The following is a 25557-nucleotide window of genomic DNA, read 5'->3' on the forward strand; positions in this document are numbered from 1 at the left end:
ATGACGCACACTGCACATTTACAGCGAGTACAGAGCACAATGAACGAGCAGACAGACGACTCAATGAATATGAGAACAGCAGTGACGTATGTTGCAATTAGTCTGCCGGCATTGTTCGACTCATTATTACACAGTTGCATTTGAATTAACTTCTGTCTAATCTATTGTGTTGATGCAATGAAGACAGACTGTCCATGAAGTGAACACAAGATTACTGTGACATGAAATTAAAGACGTATGTACTGAAATACTAATGATTTCTGTCGGTGTGTCATCAGATGTTTTGGCTCTTACTGCGCCCGTGTGGACACATGGGAAAGTACACCTCCAAATGTCCAATCTGAGGGAGACATACGTGTGCTGAGCGAACACAGAGGCAAAGGAGATAGTTTAAAAAAAAAAAAAAATCCAGGGATGCAGACAGGTGGAGAGCAGGGTGGAGTCTCTAGAGCAAGAAATTAAACTACGTAATAATATACAACATAAACGTCAACACTGCGTCATTTAAAAGACAAAGTGAGTATTTACAACAAGAGTATGAATAGTTTAGTAAATATCTGACAGACATAAAATGATCAAAAGCTACCAGTTATTGTTTGATGGATGTTTATTTCTTCCTTTTAAATAAGCTGATTGCATCATCACATTCTCTTCTGTTCCAGTAACACATTCACACATTTAAAGGTTTGAAATAGCCATACCTCCATGAGACTTACACATTGACACATACTGTACATTTACAACTTTCAACATATTAAAAACTAAAAAAAAAAATTGTCACGAAAAATCATATCAGTGATATAAAGTCTATAGCGGCTTTCAAAACAGAGAACGGAAACAAACAAGTAATTAGCATGAACCTTTCACCCAAAGCAAGTTATAATGTTAGAAAGTGCTAGAAGCCATGAGTACCTGTTTGTAGAACAATAAGACAACTAATACAGATCCAGGAGCAGCCTGCCATGTTTGATTGATGAATTCATGTATCAATGTGAGTATTGCAGTTGTTGTTTTTCCTCACAAAAAACTTTTCACATCGAGGAGAAACATTAGATTTGTTCTTATACTTGAAAAATAAGAACTGAAACCATCTTTTTTTTCTCAGATATCCATGTGCAAATATGAAAAAACAACATAAGACTTGTGACTCCCAACTTTTATAGGACATTAGCAGGTGTTAGGCTGCCAGGTCTCAGATCAGGGTCTTCATGGTAGAGCTTCAAAGTGCAACAGAAATATTGGAGGTATATTTCAATATTCACCTGATTCTGTGTTGAACATTTTGGTCACCAAATCAATTCAAATGGGGACACACAATAAATGTCTTTCAATGCCTCCTTTTTGGTCTCTGAGCGGATTAATTTGGATACATAAATATTGACATTACATGCTTACATAATTCATCGCTCACACACATATTTACATCATCAAAAGTGGCCTGCGAAGCCACAATAGAACCCTAAAGCCACACAAACGCGATCATTTAATCGTACAATGAAACAACATTAAGTGCATTCAGAGTGAGAGAGTGAATATCAGGAACAGCTCTCTATAGTGCTACTATAATATGTGATATCGATGGACGTTTGGCACTGGTTTTATACACTGGACGGTTCTACCTAGCAACACTGGGACGTAATGCTTTGATTGGCTGGAACTGGCTAGTTTAGAATCATTAATTGGTGTCGAGTTCAGCCTGCTAACCTGACGAAGAACAGAAACGCTAATTAATGCTCCTCCCTCTCAGCATTATGCGTGGTTGTTATTTGGCTGGTGTTTCTATGAGGACTAACAAATAAGCTTTGGAAATGTTCGTGTGGATATTAATGTTGGTCAGAGGAAGTTTAAAAACTGTTGTGGCATGTGATGTGAAACTGAATGAACAACAGAGAGTGGTCACCAGGAAGAGTCCATTGTGGATAACTCGCTGTACATGTGGCAGTGATATATAAACAGCATCATTATGGTTTATTAACGGCGGTGTCAGAGGAATTAAAAAACCAAGACGTCTTTATTCTGTTCTGAACAAGCCAGTTCACGTGTTAGCTACAGCAGGACTGTTAGTTATAAAGTCCTGCTGGTTATAAAAGTAAAACTAGTTACCGTCTGGTTATTGCTGGTTGATTTAACAGCTTAATGATCTGGACTACTAGATACAGTAATGAAACTACAAGCATCCTGTTTTCCTTACATCCTTCAGACCTTAACTTTAAGTCTGGCATCTACTGCAGTTCTTCTGCATTTATTTATATTATAGACTTCATGCCAAGTCTTCCACATGGAGCCAGAAATCTAAAAACATTTCACTGGGTCTTCGTGGAGGGCAGAGATGAGCTCAGAGCTGACAGAAGTCTAAAACCGATCCCATTGCACTGCAACTACCTCCAACAGAGATTGTGTGACTCTAAAACCGACATTATCATGAAACGCTGGTACGACTCCAGACACCCTTTAGCTACCAGCCAGACTCACAGGAAACCGTTGCTCATTTGCACATATAATATTTGAAGAAACTATATTTATCCTAAAAAAAAAAAATCCCCTCACTGATCTCTGGTATTGTCACGCTGACAGGATGCTGAACTCTACAGACAACCTGTGAAGAGCAACACAGTCCTTGGTCACTATAATAGAGTTAAGAATTAAATGTATTCATCACATATATAAATGGGACTGTTTGGCTTCAGATTTGTTCCAGTTTTGGTTCCTATGAATGTTGCAGTTATTTGGATAAGGGCTGCACATGTGCAGGATATTTTTGTAAACTGAAATCATATGTTGTTTCAGTTTTGTTTTTTTTACTTTAAATTGAATATTTTCTTAATCCTGAACTGATGACAAAAGGAAACTCTGACTTTTGCTCAGTGTGTGTCAGTGGAAACGTCCCATGGCCTCGGCGGCCTTCACTCTCACCACAGGATCTGGATCTTGGAGCAGCATCACTAAACCTGTGAACGAACACACAACACACAGTTACAACAGGTGAACAAACAGAATTATATATATATATATTTATGTTTGAAGGAAATGAAGGGAGATCTTTGCCCCACCTTTGGTGACAGTGCCCATGTTGAGGTGGGAGAGATGCTCCTCTTGAAGATTCCCCAGCAGAAACCCTGACGACAGACACACCATCATCATCACGTAGGATCACATTTGTAATCGGTGACCAGCATGTCGTCATCAGGATACATGGTGGTTTGTTGTAAGATCAGTGATTAATCAGAACATTAATATCACTCATTTTGGATACAAAAAAATATCTTTTTTCATTTTAAACTTTGTTTAAATGTTAATAATAATAATAATAATAATAATAATAATAACAACAATAAAATGTGGTGAGTTTAGAGGGTGCTGCAGTACCTATAAACATGGCCGCTCCGGCTCTGACCTCAGACCAGTTGCTCTTGAAGAACTGAATGACTGAAATGTGGTAAAAGTTCAGCATGCCGGGAAAGTCCTGAATCTACAAGCCACAAAACATGCAGAGCATCAAATAAGAACATCTGTCACTGGATGCAGCGCAACAATATCCTCTATTCTAACTTTGCAAGGAAGTTTGAACTTTTCCAAGTAGCTTTGGTTCTTTTTATAGCAACACAAAACTGACCGGAAACCAAATCAAAGTGACCTCAGACAGAAACCTTTTAAAAGAAGACACCTCCTCCTCTCCTCCTTCAGCCAGGCTTAAATATGCCTGCAACTCACCAGGTACTTAGTGAGGTTGTTGATGAACTCTCCATAGTGCAAGCTCTTTTCCTCAAGGAGGTGGTTCTGAAACATGGCTGTGATCTGCTCCGATCCCACCACAGGAGCACACACTCGCATCGCATACTTACACGCCTGCACCAACGCAAGAACAAAATCCATATTTGCATGGAACAATGGAGTAGTTTTCCCTCTTTACAGCTACAATAAGAAAAAAAAGGTGTTTTACCTTGACCACCTGTGTGTTCGGGTCAACCAGGTGTAACAGCAGGCTGACCAGAACATTGTGGATCTGGTCTTTGAACACCTGCTCTCCAGACCCAAACTTGGAGAGGTGCCCCATTAGATAGATGGAAGCACAGCGGATATCGTCATTCTCCTGGTTGAAGCAGAAGATACTGTTAGTGCTGGATGTGTTTGAATGTAAGAAAACATCTCTTTCTCATAAGACTGATCAGAACTACAGACACTACCTGACCTCTGACCTGAATGATTAAAAAAACACATTTGTACATTCTGTATCAAGGCTCCAATCATCACTCGCTGCACACTATGAGCCAAAACAACGGCCTTATATCAAGTTTTAGTTTTTAGGGTTTTTAAGGATTTGCACATTTGAACAGACTTTGCACTCCGGGGTATTTCAACTATTGTATTTATTATATTTTGCTATTCATTGTGTATTTATCATCTTGTTTTTAAATTCTTCTTTTCTTTTCTATTCTGGTGCAGACGTGAGGGAGTGTGGCCTTACGATTTACATGTGGAGAATAATAAAGTATTTCTGGTTTCTGATTCTGACTAAACAACTCCAGCACTATAAACATAAAATACACAAACCTGGAAACTTATGAGAGTTATCATATGGTAAACATCATCATACAAGATCATAAAAGATCAGGACGAAACTCACACTTTCCAAGAATGGTTTAATCTTCATGAAAATGTAGACCACCAGTAAGTGGACATTCTTCTTGTCCAGGTGGAGGAGGACTTTAGACAGACCAGACATGGCCTCGAGGGTAATCAGCTTACCTGCAGAAGAGACCAGACATTTTAAATGAGCAGCATTTCTACCAATGACAACAAAACGAGGACGGCTGAACATGTAGGGAGTGAAAATAAGACTCCAAACCTTTAGCTTGCAAGCTTTAAAAAAAAAATCACTGCAGTAAATCAGTTGAGCCAGATTGAACATTACACTGTAGCTTTCCCTTTGCTGTTCACTCACCTGGATCATCCTTCTCCTCCATCCCTGAACTCATGGCTGCCAGCAGCTCCTTTGCATATTTATTCACCTGGTGGGAGAAGCAGGAAGGAGAAAGCTGTGAGTGATCTACAAGCTAGCGTACATATAGAAGCACCTAAAGGAATACGTGCGTGTACCTTTTCAGGGGATCCCACGGCTATGTTGCCCAGCCCTCGCACAGCCAACATGCGCACGGTGCTGCAGGGATCCGAAATCCTCTCCATCATGTTGTTCATTAACACATCTATCAACATCAGCTCCGTCACCACATGATGGTTCAACAGCTGCATTCAAATGAGAGAGATACAAAAACAAACTTCATGTTATTCATGGTCCCTAACTGCTGGTCAATGAAGCTGCCGAGTACCTTTTATAATCTTAATCATTTATTGAAGGTACATAGTTTTCATACACTATATAAGCTAAATGGAAGTGAGTGACATTGAAAAAAGTCGTTAGTAATTTATATCTAACATGGAAGTTCAAGTTATATGACTGAGCTCAATAACACCGTATGTGTCACCTCAGAGAAGAAAGCAGTGACGGTGATTCTCTGACATTCGTAGATGTTGTTCAGGGACGGACACAGACACTCCACGATCGCAGGCAACCGGGGACCGGCATGCTTAGCCATCGCCCTACAGAACAAACACACCCACATTTACAAAAATAATGATAATATGGGATACATTTACTTTTAGATATAAATTCTCAACACTGTTTAAAATGAAGATCCTAACACATACTTTTCTCAAAGAGATTTAAACATTCGAGAGTCCAGATAAATGAGCATCGAACACAAAAGTTTAAAACCTTTAAATGAGTACATCGTATTGTTTTTCATGATAGAAGTTGAATGGGAGTCTATGGAGCCAACCCCTAGTGGCACTCGGTAGTATTGCAGTTTAAGGTATGCCCGCATTAGCCTCATTTCCCCAGAAGCTACATCCACTTTTACATCTATGGTTACATCGTCTACAGTTTGTACCTTGCTAGTAGTGTAACTCCTGTAATGTGTTTACTGGGTTCCTGTATTGCACCCCAGGCATTATCCTCATCCAGTCTTTTCATCACGTCATCTAACTGGACTCGTGCTATCAAAATTCGCAGCGCCTCAGCTGCTACTCTGAAACAGAAAGAGGATAAAACCAAACCATTAGCCAACACACACGCAAAATCTGAACTTTAAGAGGACCAACATTTATTTCATGAGATATAAAAAGATATGTACCCTGCTACATGGATGGAGGCTGTGTGTTTAGAGTTGTTGTCCTTTGGTGCTACGACTCCAATACTTGCTGCCAGTCTGAGAGTGAGACAGGAGAAGAGCTGAGGAAAGCGACTGACTGCTGGTTCATGACTCTGGCCGTTTAAGAGCAGCTCTTTGAGACCACATGTCATCTGAAAGCAGAGACACACAAACACGTGGACACCTGAGAATCATTTTCCAATCATTGTGTGCGAGTGTAGAAATGTAATTATTATCAACGGTAAATCTATTAAATTTCACATTATAACAAACGTCGCCCTTTATGTACACCTGTTACTGTTCCATTGTTTTTTATGGTATTACTGTCTTACTTCGCTCAGGGAGGGTGTGTGTGTGTGTGTGTGTGTGTGTGTGTGTGTGTGTGTGTGTGTAAAAGTATTTGTGTCTGGATATCAGTGTAAGTGCTGACATGACTGTTGGTCACTTACAGCCAGTGGCTGATTGGCGGCCACCTTCGTTGTCCCTCCCCTCATCATTGACTCCTTTTCTACGTAGGGTGCCATGATGACAAGTTTCTCCATCACCATCTCGATGATCTGACTGGCTACAATGGGGTCAGCTCCCAAAGCCATCCACATCTCACTGGTCCAACTGCACAAAGAAATAAATCAGGTTTACGTATCTTCCAACAAAGGTTTCCCAAAAACTTTAGGTAACAATAAAATGAGAGCAATTCTTTCTTTTATAAAGTCAAAAAGTAGAAATGACAATCTGATAAATAAGGCAATCAAAATGACTTTTTGATGAAATAATTGTGGCCGAGCTGAGGTGAAGTAGTTTATCTATACATACCTGTCATAAGGAAGTGGTTGGTTAACTAGTGTATTGATAACAGTCTGTAGATGCTGAGACGCCAGGATCAGTACCGTCTGTCCCACTGCCACTCTCACCTAAACAACAGCACAATGAAACAGTTCCTTCAGTGTGACTTCATTATGAGTCTGTATAGATATCAGATAAACAGAAATAGTTAGATACCTGTAAAAAAAAAAAAAGAAAAAAGAAAAGAAAACAAGATAAACCTGAGCAGTAAAGTTCTCATTATTGCAGAATAAGCCTCAAAAGGGTTATTCCACTCTGCATGTCTTTGTTCTTCTGAACATAATAAAAACAAAACAATAAGAAATCTCATGAATAATAAATGATGATTATAAATATTATATGAGTAATAAAAGTATATCATATAAAAATATTTTATAGTCATATCTGTTCTTACCTGCTCCTCTGTGATACTCTGCAGACGCATATGTAGCACCTCCAGCATCTCTGGGACCTATGACACACAGACACACAGACAGACACACAGACAGACACAGACAGACACACAGACAGACAGACACACACACACACACACACACACACACACACACATAGAAACAAACAGGCACTGTGTTGATAATCCAGAACAGCTGTGTGTCAATATTTTATATTTAGATAATTTATCATTTATATTTGAAGACCGTAGCAGATGCAGCAAAGGGCTGTGTGTGTGTGTGTGTGTGTGTGTGTGTGTGTGTGTGTGTGTGTGTGCGCGTGTTACCAGATCTTGTAGTCCACCTCCTCTGTTCTTGAGCAGAGTATTTAGGATGACAGATGAAGCTCTGCAGCAGTTTGTCTGACTGTCGACCAGCCCTTCAAACAACATGAACACCAACGTGGTCAGCTGCTGCTGAGGCAGACGCTTACTCATCACCTGACACACACAGGGAAAGATGCAGTTACACACTGTTGTATTGTATGGGTTGTTACTGAAATTACTTTGACAACCATTAAAAAAAGCCAACAGCATGACTACACGATGGTGGATGGAGTTAAGCAGAAAACATGCACAACAACAGAGAATAGCAGAAACAGTTTGTTGTTGAATGACACACTAAGAGACAATAAGCTACAATGGAAAATAAACAAAAGTATTAAAACACATTTAATAATAAAATTCAATTTTCAAACAGGTTTTAAGCCTTGCTGAGTGGTACAATGTGTACCTTGGTGAGGTGTGAGCAGGTCTTGTAGAGAATTGAGTGGTCAGGGTTTTCTAGTTGATCTTTTAAGGGCAGCAGACCGTCGACAGCTTCATCCTTATAATCCAAAGCAAAACCTAGGAGCCAGGAAAAAAGGAAAACATATAATCAGCTCATCAAAGTGTACAGAAAGTTTGAGTTGGATATGAACACTGTAGGTTATGATATAAATACTTATTTAAATGATTGAAAATATGCTGTACAATAACAAATAATTGTTGATTGACCTCTGACTAGCCAACCGCTGCTCTCTGCCCCCTTATCTCTATGACAGACAAGCTACAGGGCCTCCTGTTTACCATGTGTTTACCATCAATGCATGCTTTCTCCCCAAAAAATATAAATAAATAAAAAAATTGTAAAATGTCAGAACCCTACGTGTGTGTACCTTCGTATCGCAGCTGCATATAAAGCAGTGTGTATATACTGTCGATAGCAGCAGCGCGTACAACTGCGTTAGGATCTGAACAGCGTGGAGACAGTCGACCGAGCAGAGCTCCCAGGTTGTGGAAAGACACCATGTTCTGGACAGAGATGCACAGAAACACAAAAAAAGGAAAATGTTAGTCTCATCAATAAAAACTGAAGGATATTAGTTCCGTCATAATTTAGGCACCTGCACTGGCTTTTATAAATGAACGTATAATTTACGTCAGGTCAGCGTCAGATAATAGTTTCTAAAACTAAACACTGTGTGCTGTGCATAAATCAACTTGAAGTGTAAAGAGAAAATAAATAATTCAATTGGATTCATAGCTAGTGACTGATTCCATAAAGAGTTATTATGGTACATCCATGTGTGACTGCAGATTTGTAGTGTTCATTAAGGTCCACATTAATGTGTGTGGGTACCTTGACGGTCAGGTTATCCAGATAGAAAGCCAGGATGTGAGCAGTGGCTGTGACGGCTCTCTCTCTATCATGGTCCTGTCCAGAGCTCAGCCATGATTCAATGTGCTGCACAAGACATACATATACATACAGATCATATCAGACAACACAGAGACACTGACTCATACAGGCAGGCACGTTACTGATGGTCTATGTATGGCAATGCACAAAATTCATCATTAAATCTAAGTAGACAGCTGAACAATTTATCAAGAAGTTTGACCAAGAAGGTTCCATCAAAGTAGTAAAAAGTATCTTTAGTAGCACAATAATGTCTAATCAGCTGATTCCATTTATGTCAAAAATATTCAAATAGACACGTTGAAAACATGAGCATGATGCTTCAACCCATTAGAAATGACAAAGATGAAGACAGGAGCTGCTCATGCTAAAAGACCAGGCGTTACCTTAAAGACACTCTGCAAGCCATCAGGAGTGGGATCCTTGGCCAGTACACTCTTCAGCAGCTCCTGCAGAGCAGCCAACGTGTTCTTGTACAACGCCTGCACACATTCAACAGAAGATGTCAATTAAAAACTGTCTCACACAGGTTGCCATGGAACCAACTTATTTACCACAGATGTGAGAAGCAGCACTGTTTAGTGTGAGTGAGTGAGTGAGTGAGTGAGTGAGTGTGTGTGTGTGTGTGTGTGTGTGTGTCCATCTGCTTTACTTCACCTTTCTCTGCTTGGGGTCGAGTATCTCCTCCTCTTTAGTTTTCTCTGGAGTGTGTGTTTCAGGTGGCAGAGAAAACACACTGTTCACACACACCTTGAGCAAGTCAAAGCCCTCATTCTCACTCAGCGGCGGGTCCAGCGGACTGAAGCACTCAAGGTCAAAGAAAAACCACTGCAAGATGACAGAATCACAGATTTGATAAACACAATCAATGATCATTCATTTTATATCAACCATGTTTTAGCTTTTATTTATCTTCTGCTGTGAGTCTTTAAGTTGCAATTTGTGGTTATCAAATGTCAAATATCAATACCCATGATCTTACAATGAATAGATGAATATCAAACTAACACCAAACACTGACTTCAAAGTGAGGCTTTATGTACATATCAAAACAACATGTTGACTGTTATTTCACTGCAAAGTTCAGCTGTTGTACTAAAGTGAAGGATACATAAGGTTCGCACAGGTGCTCATCACAAGATGGCGTACTGGGGTCCTCAATGCATCGGCTGGCTCCGACTTGATGAAATCCTGACCAGGGTAGAAATAACAGCACGAGAGAGGTCAGAAAACAACTGTAGTAACGGTTTCTGGTTACACCTCAATAAATCTGTCTTCATACGACTGACCAGCATGACAGTAATGAGCTCCTGCTTGCGAGAGAAGACATATCCTTGTTTCTTCACACACTCGCTGATGGCTTTGGCTATGAGCCCAACACTCTGGATCAAACTTAGCTTCATAGTCAGGTCCTGGACGAAGGAAAAAAAACATGCAGGTGGACAAAGAGAGACAAAAGACACACAAAGATGATGAGACGTACCAAACGATTCAGGTCAAGAGACATTTTCCAAAAAAAATCATGAATACAAAGAACAAGGTGCCCTGCAGCCCCCTTTAGATGCAACTCTATGAATAGTTGAAGCAAAAAGCAAAACGAAATCAATCCAGCAAATTAGAAATCAATCAGTCCACCAAAGAATTTAATCAATCCAATATTGATATTGTAGATTGATCCTCCATACCTGCGGATGGAGAGAAGTTTGAAATCAGAGTAGTGATTAGAGGAGATCGGTACAACATCAAACCATCTGCAGGCTCTGGTCTACAAAGACACACACGAGCTTCAAGCCGAGAGACACAGACAGTTGTTAGACTCAAGCAAGAAATCACAAAAGCCCGTTCGCATGAAGGGTGAGTCGTTGTGAGCAGTTCAACAACAATCCACCAAAGAATGAGTAGAATCTAGAGAGAAGGTCATGGAGATTATTATTCTCCTTCATCTGTACTTAAGAGTGAGATAAAATACACCCATGTAAACACAGTCTGAGGCAGCATACAGTATTTTTGGCAAACTATTTGTGTTACACAAAAAAAGTGGTAATTACTGTTGTAAAATCTGCTTATAAAGAGAAAAAATATGTGATTGTTTAATAAAAAGCTTTCAGAGGAAAGTAAGCTATTTCGAGGACCTGCTGTTTTTTTTATCACCTGCTTTATCACTAGCTCATAAAAAGACATACAAAAAATTATTTGCATTATATTTGGATTCAGTAAAAATCAGACAACTTTATAACTGTTGCCTACATGATGCAAGTATTTGATATATATTTTCGATAACTTTAAAGCTACAATTAATTGAAAATTCCTTTATTACAATGAGCACAGCTATCGCCCACTTGCAATATGAGTTGTGGTCCATGTTTTCTACTTACTATTGTTCCCAACTGATCAATTTCTGCACGACAAAACAACTTTAAGTAACTTTAATTATGACCTAATTTTGTCTGGTAGGTAATAACTGGATTAGTTTGAAAACAAAAGTCATAAAACTGCACTTTTAAAATCAACAAGCGCTCCAGCACCTCAGTGGATTAATTTGAATGATAAAAATGTCATGCGAGCCTTTAAAGGGCAGTAAAATCTGAAACTTCACATGGACACAGCTGATTTGAGCTTAAAGAAAAAGTTATGCCTTTATTGTTCTCAAGTTGCATTTTCTTGACTTTAGATTTTAGTGACGACATCACTGAAAGTTCGCAGAACAGAAGGGAAAGTTCAGTAAGCAATGTGAGCTCGATGAAACCGAGGAAACAGAAAATGTTAACCATCAAAGAGAAAACCAACACAAACTCAGAAGCCCTGCACTCCGGTGACGATACCTTTGTCTCTACTTTAATCCCCAGAACCTGGATGAAAAAGAGGTGATAAAATCATGAGCTCACATACAAAACCAGTCCTGACACCTGCAACATTAAGTTATATCTGATGTGCTCCTGACTTAACAAAAAGGCATCTCATCATCATCATCATCATCACTTCTTGTATGAACTAAACTAGAGGGTGTGTCCCTTGTCTCTCATTAGTACCATCATCGCAGTATGAAAATCCTCAGCCCAAACCGCTCCTTGAACAACAAAGTCAGCGGTTACTTTGTTCCTTAGTGTTTACATTACCTTGGTATTGAAGTGTTTACTGATGCAGCGAAGGATGTCTTGATCAATGCGGTTCAGGATCTTCTCTGGAGGAGCGTTCAGAGCCACCTGACCGTAGCACAGGATCAAAGTGCTTTTCACCTTCTCCACCTCAACATCATTACGTTCCTGGAGCAACACGGGAGAAGAGAGACTGAGGCTGTTTGCATTAACATTTAATACTATTTTCCTTTGTGATGTATTCAATAGCAGTTGTTCGTACTTTAAGCAGGTTGAAGATGCTTGGTGACTTCTTGAAGGCGTCTGATTTGCCAAACTCATCCAGCTTCGCTAGGGTTCCCTCTAAGTGGCTGTTGGCACACAGACCGATGCCCATTGCAACTCCCTGATAGGTACAGATGACAGAAAACAATATAAATTCAACAAAAGGTTTTCTGTGAGAGAAACTGTCATGTGACATCGGTGTTTCTGGTACCTCTCTTTCGACTGCGTCATTGTGTCGTGCTATGAGGAGGATTTCCTGCAATTGTTTTTTAACCACCTCCTTATTGAAACACTGTTGGAGCGTCACTCCTATAACCCGATACAGGAAGCTCTAAAGACAGAGAAGAAAGGGAAATTACAACCTGTCATATCTACACTGTTCCAAGCACTGTTTACCCATTAATGTTCTTTGTCATTGTTTCACTTTGTTGGGTTGCAAAATACTGTCTGGGTGTAATAAAATACTATTTGTATGATTCATGGGGAGGCTGTGGCTCAGTCGGTAGAGTGGGTTGCACACTAATCGGAAGGTCGGTGGTTTGACCCCCAGCTCCTCCTGTCCACATGCCTAAGTGTCCTTGAGCAAGACTCTGAACCCTAAAATTGCTCCCGATGGTGTACCATCGGTGTGTTGTAAGTCGCTTTGGATAAAAGCGTCAGCTAAATGAAATGTAATGTAATTCAAAAATTATAACCACTTGATTTTTCTAAACGGTTTTTGCTTACTGTTATTAACTAAACAGCTAAAAGTCTTCACCTGTACACTTCACCCATTGGTGGGGCTCCAGTTAACTATTCACCTGCATATATACACCCTCTATGGAGGCATGGCTCCGTTTAAAGAGACCTTGAAGAGCCACTGTCAGCTCTTGTTTTTAATTATAAATATGACTTGCAAGGAACTCAAAATTTGGTTTGCTGTGGGGCCTCTTGAACTCTCAGTTTGTTGGTCAAACAAATCTGTTACTGATAATAAAGCACTTACCTTCTCCTCCAAGTAGTTGTTATATGTGGAGAGGTATCTTGTTGCCTCAGCTGCCAGCTGACACACCCACTTGTCGTCATCAATCGTTACCAAAGTTTTAGACAAGAGCTGAGGACAATTTAAAAATGACAATTTACTCAATCAAGTCAGATTTAAATATTTCCAGATCAAAACAAAAACAAAGCAGACAGCATAATCTCCCTGTATGAAATTATGCATAATTTATAGTCTAAATCTGTATAAACAGCCTAATAATAGTTCTGATTATCATTTAACATAAGAATCATCATGGAAATCATCATATTTGTCATTCTGGACTGCGTTTTTTGAAATGTAAAATATGAACACATTATAATATGAATAAAATGATATTCACATATATGAAAGCATACCTTCAGCAGCTTCTCATCCCACTGCTTCTTATCCAGACTCTCTGCCATTGACTCTGTTAACAACAACAACACAGTCAGACTGCGTCATAAGCTGTGACTGAATATTGATAAATACAAAAAAACTTTATGTGCTCATATTTCCGTACCCTCTAACACTGAAAGCAGAGGAGGTATCTCCTTCTCCCAGACCACCTCTGTTTTGGGGTGGATGTTGGGGCTGAGGATATGGAGGAGAGAGAGAGATGGAGCTCCATGACCTCTACTGTTGAATGGGAAAGCTGCATTCACCTAAAACACACCGTTACAAATCAAAACACAAACCAAGACACAGGCAGACAGCACTCGTTAATAATGCAAATTACATGAATTCTTATTTAGCATGATATAAATTACTATTTTATTTGTTTAGCAAAAGAGAAACAAATCTGGATGATTAGAGCTGCATTATTATGTTACTCTTTTCCCTGCTTTTCACTGGACACACAAATATTTATTAAACTCATATTATTATAATAATGGTCACAGATTATGATTTATTTGAGGGAACATTTGAGGATTATTTGCATAAAAACACAATTTATTTATTACATATAATTAAAATCTGTTGCCCGCCCAGGGATAAGTCTGCGTATGAGCTTTTATTGTACACTGTAGATGCAAAAGGAAATGCATTTATCACAATGACTCATGTTTGTCTCCACATTAAGTCACCATGTTTTAACAGTGTGTGGATTCACTTACCAACAGTCTGATCATTAGTGTTTGAGGAGACGGCAGATTGACTAGAGGAGAGAAATAAGAAACATTTAGCAGATTGTATAGCTAGAAAATGTATTTATTATGCTATCTTTTCAATATTTTCACCTCCCATTTCAACATGAACCACATAAAGCAGATTATTTTCCCACTTCACATCGGTGAACCTGGTCTATAACTACTCCACTTACCTTCCTGTGTGAAGTCTATTTTGAAGCTGGGCTCCTGGTTGGTTTTCTTCTTGTTGCCCAGAACTATCAGACTCTTACAGAGAGGAGTGGTGGCGTTGTTGAACTGTGAAGGGGTCAGATAGTACAGCAGCTTGGGCCACAGCACCTTCAAATAACAAGTGACATGTGTTCAGTGTCTCAGTCATGTTCAGACATTTTACACACACAATGATCCTCAACTCTTGAAACACACAGACAGACACTTCACGTACATCAGCTAGTCGTCCCACAGTGGTGGTCAGGAGATGAAGAGTGTTGTCACACATCGTCCTCAGTGCCTCGTTAGTCACCTCCTCTGGATCTGTGGGCCTCTGGCCTCGCTGCAGACAAACAGGCCAATGCACAGTTTGAAATACATATTTCACTTTCCATTGGTTCAGCAGTCCATCTGCAGTGCAAAAATGTTGAAATCTGAACAAACAGCATCTTGATTTGTAAACTCTGTCTGCGGCTTCTTTAATCCGGGGAGTTAGAATGATTTAGATTCCACAGAAATGAAACGTCTGTCGTCTCAGCAGCTTCACTGAACCTAAGAGTTGCATTTTTTTTAACTCCATACTTTCCACTGTCTTTATGTATGTGCAGTATTGGAGTTTATTTGTACTGTATGAAAGTGTGCAGTTGTATATGTTGACTCACTGCTTGTTGTTACATGCCTGTTCTGCTTTTTATTAACAGAAAATAAAAAATAATTTTGCTTTTACCGTTACTTTCCAGTGCAACCTACACACATAATCACACAAGCTACCGTACAAGAAGATACATTCATTAATTGTTCAAGTGTAACTCTAAACAACTTCAAAAATGTAAATTTCAATATGATCACAAAAGCAGTCATACCTGGTATGTGTCAGGTAAAGCACAGTGCTGAACTATGAATCTAACCAGTAACTCTCCTCCTTCTAACTCCAGGTAGCCGTGATGAGCCATTGCACTGATCACCTGGACCACACGCTTCTTCACCTGGGATACAGAAATACACAGCGAGACACAGAGTGAGTCCCATCAGTGATATGATTATCTGATCAATTAATATCTTGAGGGGGAAAAAAAAAAAAGAGAAAAACCTATTTATGAAACAGCAAAATCTCCACATAGAAGCTTTGACAAAAGTCTCTGTGTTCACACCTTGTTGCTGTGGTCGGCCATTGGCTGTCTGATGCTGGCTAGAATCAGCAGCTTTTTGGTCTCCATTGTAGAAGCTGTAACAAACACACACACATTCAGGAACAGACTTAAAAACACAACACAGCACAATAAAACAAATAAATGAGGAGTATAGGGCCAGCATTAGTGTGCACAGACAGAGATTTTCTTTCAGTTACTTCTCTTAAAATATCTGATCAATCACTGATGTGTGTTGAGCAGCAGATACGTGTGGATGGGGGTAAATCAGGAGTTGTGTGTGCCATGCTTGGGTGTGTTATTGTATTTCCTCACTGGTGGAGTTGATAAGGTGCCGAAGCACAGCCAGGGAGCCCATCCTGCTTCGCTCATTACTGTTCTCCAACTTCTGAAGGACAAACATAACCAGCCGGTCTGGGAAAGAGTTAGCTGGAGGGAGAGGAGAGGAAGTAGAAAGAGAAATTATAATTTGAAATGCATAAAAATTGTCACAGGGAAAAAGAAAACAAGGACAAAACACAGTCAAGACAAACAAGACAACAGAGAGGGAGAGAGAAGTCGACCAACTGTCACAGTTAATATGATTATCTTGTGGTGGAAACCAGTGCACTAATGCATGATTTCATTATGGCTCTTGTGACCCCATAGAACTAGAACAGATAGAAAAGCCTGGAGCTGTTGGACAACATTCAACTGTCACACTAACCTTGGTCATAAAAAGACCCTCTTATATTACTGTTAAAGAAATTAGCACAGTTTAACGTTGTATGAGCAGTCAGACAGTCAGTACCGAGCAAACTGAAGCAGCGCAGGACTTCATTGTGGTTCTTGACAGTAGGAGGGTTACTGTAATCAACAGGGGCAGAAACCTGGGACAGACAAAGGAAACATTACATTTCATTCAAGTTACATGGGAAAATCTTGTCAATCAAACTGTGGAACATGTTCATTCATTTGCCTAAACTGGCTCACTGTAACACATTTTTCTATTGTCTGTCCAATGGAGGAGCTAATCACACATAAGTCATTTTAAAGCACAACGGTCACATGTGAGAAGTTTCAAGTCCAACCAGTTTCCTACTTTGTGTACATTTCTGAAACTGGAAATAAGAACCGAGGAATTGTAAAGGACCACATTTTTCAAAGCCTCCATTTGAATTTGGAAAACATGTTTATAAAGCAATGTTTACATTTCATTCATAGGATGCTGTGCAGGATTATGACAGGAAAGATAATCGTATCTGCTGTAACAGGGGCTATAACATTCTGCTGAAGCACTCTGTGTCCTCAGCAGGAAACTCTGCGATCCACACAGGTCATACACATATCAATATTGCAACATTCAAGGCATCGGGCCAAGTATCCGCTGAGTCACTGGGTTATGAAAACATCTGACTACAGTGACTCTCACTGTCATTTGAAACAAAAAAAATAAAACAATATTAGGCAATTGGTCCAAAAGGAATCATCGAGTCCACTATTTAACCACCGACTTGTGGTTTCAATGTTCTGACCTGGAAACAACCGAAAACTATCAAATTCATCCTTCTTCAACAATCTGTGACATCTTAATCATGCTGTTTTCACAATAAAACCAATATACTACAATAAAAAGATGTGATTTGGAAAAAAAATGCTCCAGACTACTGTACTGTTTACTGTATAATCCAAACAAATTTTAATAACTACCTCCTCTTTTCGGCAGGCAAGCGTTTACTGTATTCTACACCTTTTTAGGAGTCTGAGTCATGTATCAATCACCTGGTTCACTCCAGTTTACAGCAGCAAAATCTATTTCTTGATGTGCGCAAAGCGTACCTGCTGATGCAGAGCAAAGAGAAGACTTTCCAGTTGTGTCTCCAGCACCCTGCTGCCCATGTTGACAGAAGCATCGAGGACTTGGCAAAGACTCTAGACAGGGTAAAGACATAAAATGCTCAAACTCAGATTAAGTTTGAAGTGTGTGATGTTGCAAGTATTAGATGTTACAAATGTTACAAGTGGAAACCAGTTTAAAAACACTGCTGAGGCAAATGTTTGCTGACACAAACAAGAGATTAATCCCTATTACAGGACACAGTTCAGAGATGAACAGAGTGATGTTCTCCTGTTTGTTCACACGAATGACAAAATCCATACTAAACAGTCCACTGCACTGATGCTGCACCCTGTACCCACCTTGCTAATGATGTAGTGCTCGTTGTTCTTCTTGTACAGGGACAGTATGACAGGAATGAGTTTGGGAATCTGCTCCTCCAGTTTATCACTGGCCATCAGATGGCACATAGAGCCCAATGCCTCCGCCACTGTCAGCCTCAACTGGAGCCCACAGAGTTAGAAACACAGGCGACAGACATGACAGAGATCAGGTGATGCAGATTCAGTAGCTTGTAGCGTTAACTAGGTGTGTGTAGGCAGGGAGGAAATAAAAAGGGGAACAACTGGCAATACAAATATGTTATATGAGATGAAGTAAAGATATTTAAATAACTGCAAATCAACTTGGATGTGTCTTCACAGGTCTATACTTCACTCCTGACATGAAGAAAGGAGATTATAAGTGATTAACTTAACTGTTCATTCACAGTGAGAGTATCGTTGTGAGTTAACGTCATTGAAACTCCTTATAGTGAATGTCGTCCCAGTGAACCATAATTAGCTGTAATGAGTTCCCTGCCTTCTGCAATGCAGCACGAAGGCACAGAGGTTTGATTGTTAAATCCTGTTTTACATAGACTGAATACAAACACAAGCAGTTACTTCAGTGGTCACTAAGCCCTTTTGATCCCATAGAAATCTATTTTCACAGGCTCTAGCAGAACAGTAGGCTGGTGGTTTATTTGATCAATTGAGAAACTAGAAACACATCACCACCAGAAGTGTTCTCAGAGGGTATTTTCACTGACCGCCATATTTCTCTTCAAGATGAGAATCACAAATTTCCCATTTAGAGCTGAAAACCAGATAAAGTCTTAGGAAAAGAAACTGTAATAAAAATACTGCCTTAGGGATTTTCTGGCCATTCTTAGTGCCCAGAAAGATTCATGTATTACACTGTTATATTTGCAGTGTGATTTTTCAGTTATGTTATTATGAAGTGCTTTTTTTAAACACAGTATGCCTTTTAGATTCTTCTTCTTCGTGTCTAAAACTCATAATGTCAAGCTTTAAATGGATGACCTCAGCTTCCTTTCTTACTCATCTTCCTTCACTGCTGCCTGAACACATGACTTAATGCCAACTGTGGGTACAGTAGAGTCCCCTGTATCTCAAAACATCTTGAGACACCTGTGCAGTGAGCTTACCTTGGGCTCCCTGCTTTGTACCCAGTTACTGAAGAGGATGTCAAACGCAGCGTAGATTTCACTGGAGAAAGTGTCTTTTCTGACGGTGGGATCGGGAGCCTTGTCCAGGTTGGCCAAGTACTCCAAGATGCTGTCGCTGAAATGACACAGAGCTGGAGGAAGAGAAAGCAAACGGAGGGAAACGGAGGAAACAACATGTGATGATAAACACGGGAGAAGAAAAAAAGAGGAAGAGGAAATGTGATTTTAAAGTCGCAACTTTTGTTTGTTCAAAATTAGAAAATGGCAACATTTACAAATACTAATTTACAAATATCCCTCAAATTATAAAACACAAACACGCTATGACCATCTACATATTATTTATTGAGGGGGGTAGATATACTTGGGAGGTTCTTACCAGAGGAAAAGACCCACTTCATGTTGTCCTGTTTGGCCATGCTCAGCATGGGCAACATGGTGCCCAGAATAGCATTCAGGAAGGGGACCATGCCATAAACTAGAGACCAGCGAGAAGACAACAGAATTAATGTCACGTTTTTACTTATAACTTCCTCTGTAAGGCAGGAAGACACGCACTGTTCTCTTTTTTAAGACTTTAAACATCAGTGCTAATGTTTTTGTAGCGAGAAGGTACAAAACACAAGTATAGAGGAAAACATTTTTGACCTCTGGTGATTCCTATTTTTGCACACTGCAAAATTACAATTAATTGATTACCAAAGAACATCTTAAAATCACAGCCTGTATCAAAATAAATACAAATGTTAGCGCTGGCCTTAAAGGACAGTTACTCAGAGACGGGCAGCACAGATCAGGATGATTCAAGGGATTTATTTTGTCATCTAAAACTAATTATTCATCAGCTCCTTGCATTTCTTTAAAGTGTCATTCTGTTGTAGCAGAAAGGTTTGAACAAACCTTAAACACTCGCAGCATGAAACAGAGACTCAAGTTTAAATTTAGGATTAATGACATCAGCCAAACTTTCAAGGGAGGAACAGATATTTAGAGATATAGAAGTTTAGCTTGGTACACTTGCTAACTGACACTGTCAGTGGAGATATCATTGTCTGAAATTGACATGTATTAGTTCATGCCTGCTAAAGCCGTTTATTCCCTCGTAGTGGTTTAAGAATAGATTTGGGACTATGTGAGTACAGTTGGGCTACTTTGAGAACTGGCACACTGAGCACAAAGGGTTACATAAACAAAAGACCACAGAAAACTATAATTGAGGGCTTGCATGACTAATCAATTTGAAATACACAGAAGTTCTTAAAGTTCTAGCTGATGCCAAAACTGGGCTCCTTAGCGAGGGGAAAAAAGAGCTCTGATCAGACACAAACCACAAAACATATTCTGGAGTTGTGCTTCGGCCCACAAACGCTGTTTAACAGGTTCATGTTCTTCTCAACGATCTCGGATTACCCGTCTTGTGTGCCAAAGATCCAACTTCTTGGTCTGTGCAGAATGTGGTCTTCCTCATGACAAAGCACTTTATTCTCTTTTTGTTTGTAAAATAATTGCTTACCATTTGAATCAGAGAGGTTGGCCAGAGTTTGGACCACAAAGAAGTGAGGCAGGACCCCTGGCTGGAACTTGCTGAGGATCTCCTCCATGATGTCATTGATGTGCTTGTTACCGACAGCAACCAGGATGTTGCTGGCTGCCTGCTGCCAGTCAGGGACGACGTCCTGCGTCAACCAAGAAGACAAAACACCAGTAAAAATTATGTGATGAAGAGACTTTGTAAGCTTTAAGACACAGGTTACATGAACTTTGTCACCTTATCCAAAATTAAATCATGTAATGTCTGCCTTCTGAACAAAAACTGATGATTAAAGCGACATAGTTTACCTTTGATCGGGTCATCTCATCCGAAGCCAGGGATATGATACTCTTTATTCTGGGAGGACTGATCACCTCGATCCTGCAGCCGACAATCAGCTCAATAGTCTGAAGAATCACAACTCTGTGGCTCACCACCAACTACAGGAGGAAGATACAAATATAAAGACAACAAGAAATGAAAAGTGAAGGCGGAATAACAAGATGATGCCTAAAACCCAACAGCGAAGCAAAATGGAATACAAATTAAAATGGCACAATATTTATTTATTCATCTTCAGCATAAAGTGATGAATCCTGTTTATTATTAAGGAATTAGTTTTCAGCTGTGCGAAAAGACATGATACAGAACATTTGACACAATATCAGTAAAAAAGGACTTCCTGTGTGCAATGTCACTGATGTTTCCCAAGACACATCCTCAGTGCAATGATGCCAACGTCTGACAATCACATGATCAATGACTGTGACAGTGTGATATGCTGCTGCATCATCATCATGTACAGACACAAGTGACTCAGAGCTCTGTGGTGAAATATCTTGGTACAAAGTATGCATCAAAAACAAACAAAAAAACAAAAACAAACAACGAAGACAAGGAACCGAATTTAAGCGTTATTTTATATTTAAACCTCAAACTACATTTGTGATTGTTTTTATTTAATTAATTACAACAACTCACAAGGCTTAAATGAATTAGTTAACTGACAGAATAATAACTGGAAACTATTTGGCTAATTTCATGATTAAACATGTAAAAAACCACAAGACATTTCAGCAAAGAGGATTTACTACGTTTCTGTCTTAAATCATTGTAAAATCAATAGTTTGAGAATTGAATCAACAAAACAAGCAATATGATAAGGTTTTGGAAATTGTGATGGATGGACATTTTAAAGACCAATAATCTGTGAATCACAGAAATATTTGCCATATTATTTTATAATTATTCACTTTGCTTTACTACCATTTGTCATCTGGCTACTGATTGCAGTGTTTACATTTTGTACAAGTGTGAACCTCAAGAAGGAGAGTCTTCATATAACAGACAGGCAGATCACATGCTCGGGGCTCTGCAAGGCTCCTTTCAGTGTGACCAGGTTTAACAGATGAGCAGCAGACTATTGTTAACATTTGTCAAGACGAATCTTTAACAGCACCACATCTTATAAGAATGACCATTCACGCTCTCATTCACACATAAGGGCAATTCGAAGAACCACCAATTAACCTGAGTGCATGTTTTTTGGACGGTGGGAGGAAGCCGGAGTACCCGGAGAGAACCCACACGGGCACATGGAGAACCTGCAAACTCCACACAGAGAGGCCCGGATTCGAACCCGGAACATTTTTACTGTGAGGCGACCATGCTAACCACTGCACGACTTATAGTGTCAGCTACAAATCTGCTTACCGTGACTATATCCGAAAAGGACAGTATTTCAGAAAGGAAGTTGATTATAATGGAGGATTATTAGGGGACTCCCCATTTAGCTTTCAGTCTGAGTGTACAGTAAGAGCAGTCACTGAAGCTGAGCATGTATGTAACTGTGAGGTGTTTAAGTGGCAACATGTGCCTGTACTATTTACTTTCTGTTTGGTAATGTCCAGCAGTTACAGGTTATCACTATTTTAATAGGCAGCCCTGACTTGTGGCTGACACTGTAACGGAGGTGAAATCTGGGGTTTACCTTGGGATGTTTCAGCAGGTAGTCCTGACACATGGCCAGCACTCGGTCTGGCTGCTGCTTTCCCAGAGTCAACATAGACTTTCTGACTTGGTCCTGGACGTCCGAGTCTTTGTCGTTGGCTGCATCTAGTAGAGCCAGGGTCACCTCTGGATCGAAAACACAGCATGACAGAGACACATCTGAGCAGGGAATTTAAAGATGTAAAAAGAAGAGAGAAATCTGCATGGCTTGGACGAGACGAGACGAGACGAGACAATACTCACGCTCTACATCTGTCTTGTCCATGGTGGACTGTGAGACGGCTGGCCTCCAGGACCCAGTGACCAAGGATGGGTCTTTCCTCCAAGGGGACGGACGAGCAGAGGTTGTCTGGGGTCGAGGAACAGAGTATCAAACATGGACATAACATTAATATGAATGTAAAATAAATTGGCACCAAGTCAAAATTGTTCAGACTGCCATGTTCGTATCGTGAAGCAGAGGTTTATGTTGGTATTTACACGTGATGTCACAAAACAAACAGATTAGACAACATGTACAACGAAGCCATCAACTTGACATCTTCTCATTCAGACACAGAGATCCTCCGGTTGACGAGCTGATGGTCACACAGGCAAACATCAGGACCTCACTGATGCTATGACTTACTTAAAGCTCTCAGTCTGTTCAGACATGCGCAGATGACACGTCACACCAGCTTCCTACCTGTTCGAGTCACCTGTTCGTTAACACCGCCGTCAAAAGATTAACTCGGTCAGTCACTTCTGATGTCAACGATGCTGCACAAAGCAGTGAGAGTCAAGCGTTTTGTAACTCGTTTCATAGTTTAATATTCAGCTTTAACCCGGTTGGGTGGTGATGCTGCAGCAGCGAGCTAACCAGCTGACACACGTCAGCGTGCTAAGTTAGCAGCTGCTGCTGCTACGGAAGGAGCCGCGAGTCTCCTCATGGAGGAGAAACGAGGCGAGACGGATAACTCACCGACCACCGGGCACCAAACAAGAAGCTCTCACCGCGAAGATGAGCCTCGTCTCGGTTTAAACACCAGCCTTCCCCGTCAGTGGCACAGTTCAGGGTCGAGATGAGTGAGTGTCGGAGGCTGCAGGTGTAAACACGCCTGGTCATGTGCTTCCAGTCAGCAGGAACGTATCAGGCGAGGGGGCGTGGCCAGTGTACAGATCTGAGACACATAGATCTGCCACCACGTCTGCGCTTTAGAAACTGTCCCACTGGACACAACTCCACAATCAAATGCATATCTCTTTACTCTGGAAAAAAAAAAAAGGATCATTCAACATATTTTCTGACAGAGATAGTAATGATTGCATGTATGATCACAAAATACAATATAGGCCTGCTCTGTGCAGAGCAACGATATATGTGGGTTTTTTTTTACTGGACAGAAAGGGTATTAAACACTGTAATCGTAATGTTGATCATACAAAGAACAAAGTACAAAACTGTTCCTGGTCGAGCTATTACTTTGGAGAAAAGAAGTTACATGTTTCGATTACTTTAAACAAGATTAGTCCATTAAACATTTCAAATGCAGATGTTGAGCAGAGCACAGATAATTTGGACAGACTATATGTATGCTGTAATCGGCTGTTTAGTTCACCAGTCTGAAAGGAATTCACTCTTTTTGCGAAATTAAACACAACTTATTTAATAGTAGTAAAAAGGAATTAAGCATAAAATCAGCCCCATTGGATATTTCAATGTAAAACAAAAAACAAAAACAAAAATAAACAAGGAATCAAATCAGGAAACACTTTAACGTGCTGGACAGAGTCTGGTCATTAAAACTGTCAGACAAATGTAGTGGTGTAAAAAGTACAATAAAGTCAGCTGTGATGGTCTGGATAAAACGGGTATAGATAATGGATGGATGGATGGATCCATGACTGTGTGGAGGAAACATCAGGTGCAGGAGAAAAAAACATATACAGTGAGATTATTACTGAATTTAAAGCTAGAATAAGAAAGGTGTTGAATAATAAAATGCATCATGCAGCCATCAGCACCCTCAGTGACTTCATTGCCACATCTTCTGTCAGTGAGTCTTTACTGAGAGTTTCACTCAGCTTTGACTCAGCCGTCCCTTCTAGACCAAACACACAACTTCCTCCGGGTACTCATGTCAGTGCAAAGCATACATTGGCAAAAGAGCTTTACTTAATTGTCTTCCCCCATGTGTGAATCAACACTTTTGCAACGTGAAGACTTCTGACAATACAGATTCCCCTTGTGTGACATACGGTGCAGGTGATGGCGTGGCTTCAATAATCATTTACTCAATCTGTGATCCAAATGCCGCACCATCAACATTCACTTCACATGCTGATATGGACTTGAAACAGGGTGCCAGTCTTCATATGTAATATAACAAGAAAATAGTGTCTGATGACTGTGTCCTTTTTTTCCTCACAAGCACGTCTGATACTATTAAGTGCTCAATGGTCAAAAGACCATTTCACCATCTCAATATTACAGCTGTGTGGTTTATTTCAAAACATATAATTACAACAGTTTTTTCTGCTAAAATCAAAATAAATTGCAGATCTTACACAAGCAGCAAAGCTCTGACTGGTTCGTCATGCTCACTGAATGCTTGAATGCACTCGTGTTGGGGAGGAAATTTCTGACTCTCCAAACAGCAAAAATAGGGAACAGTGAATTATAGTTCTGTTTGTTGAAACT

At 40.0% G+C, this 25557-nt stretch overlaps 1 protein-coding gene across 3 annotated transcripts; it reads right to left on the reverse strand.

The window, feature by feature from the left end:
• Window positions 1-589: 589 nt before the first annotated feature.
• Window positions 590-23977, reverse strand: mroh1 (maestro heat-like repeat family member 1). 3 transcript variants are annotated; one of them, XM_069143286.1, is made up of 45 exons: window positions 23871-23977; window positions 23121-23226; window positions 22858-23003; window positions 21176-21307; window positions 20850-21012; window positions 19716-19814; window positions 19316-19467; window positions 18189-18329; window positions 17829-17921; window positions 16801-16879; window positions 16326-16439; window positions 16014-16087; window positions 15726-15848; window positions 15098-15205; window positions 14847-14991; window positions 14641-14681; window positions 14046-14187; window positions 13900-13952; window positions 13508-13615; window positions 12734-12853; window positions 12521-12643; window positions 12280-12426; window positions 11986-12012; window positions 10453-10575; window positions 10275-10354; window positions 9821-9962; window positions 9550-9645; window positions 9104-9208; window positions 8640-8775; window positions 8216-8328; window positions 7771-7923; window positions 7447-7503; window positions 7023-7120; window positions 6659-6821; window positions 6192-6361; window positions 5949-6086; window positions 5484-5598; window positions 5098-5244; window positions 4943-5009; window positions 4625-4746; window positions 3941-4090; window positions 3712-3846; window positions 3367-3469; window positions 3051-3116; window positions 590-2948 (listed from the first exon to the last, which is right to left on the reverse strand). In XM_069143286.1, the coding sequence occupies exons 2-45, from the start codon at window positions 23140-23142 to the stop codon at window positions 2872-2874; spliced, it is 4908 nt and encodes a 1635-aa protein (XP_068999387.1). In that variant the 5' UTR covers window positions 23143-23226; window positions 23871-23977; the 3' UTR covers window positions 590-2871. The 3 variants fall into 3 exon arrangements, with proteins under 3 accessions (XP_068999387.1, XP_068999386.1, XP_068999388.1); XM_069143285.1 differs by having other exon boundaries at window positions 23839-23977; XM_069143287.1 differs by lacking the exon at window positions 11986-12012 and having other exon boundaries at window positions 23839-23977.
• Between the last annotated feature and the right edge of the window lie 1580 nt (window positions 23978-25557).

The sequence above is a fragment of the Embiotoca jacksoni genome, unplaced genomic scaffold, assembly GCF_022577435.1.
Source record: "Embiotoca jacksoni isolate LCO1_2020_lvr unplaced genomic scaffold, fEmbJac1.0.p SCAF_11, whole genome shotgun sequence".
Lineage (NCBI taxonomy): Eukaryota > Metazoa > Chordata > Actinopteri > Embiotocidae > Embiotoca > Embiotoca jacksoni.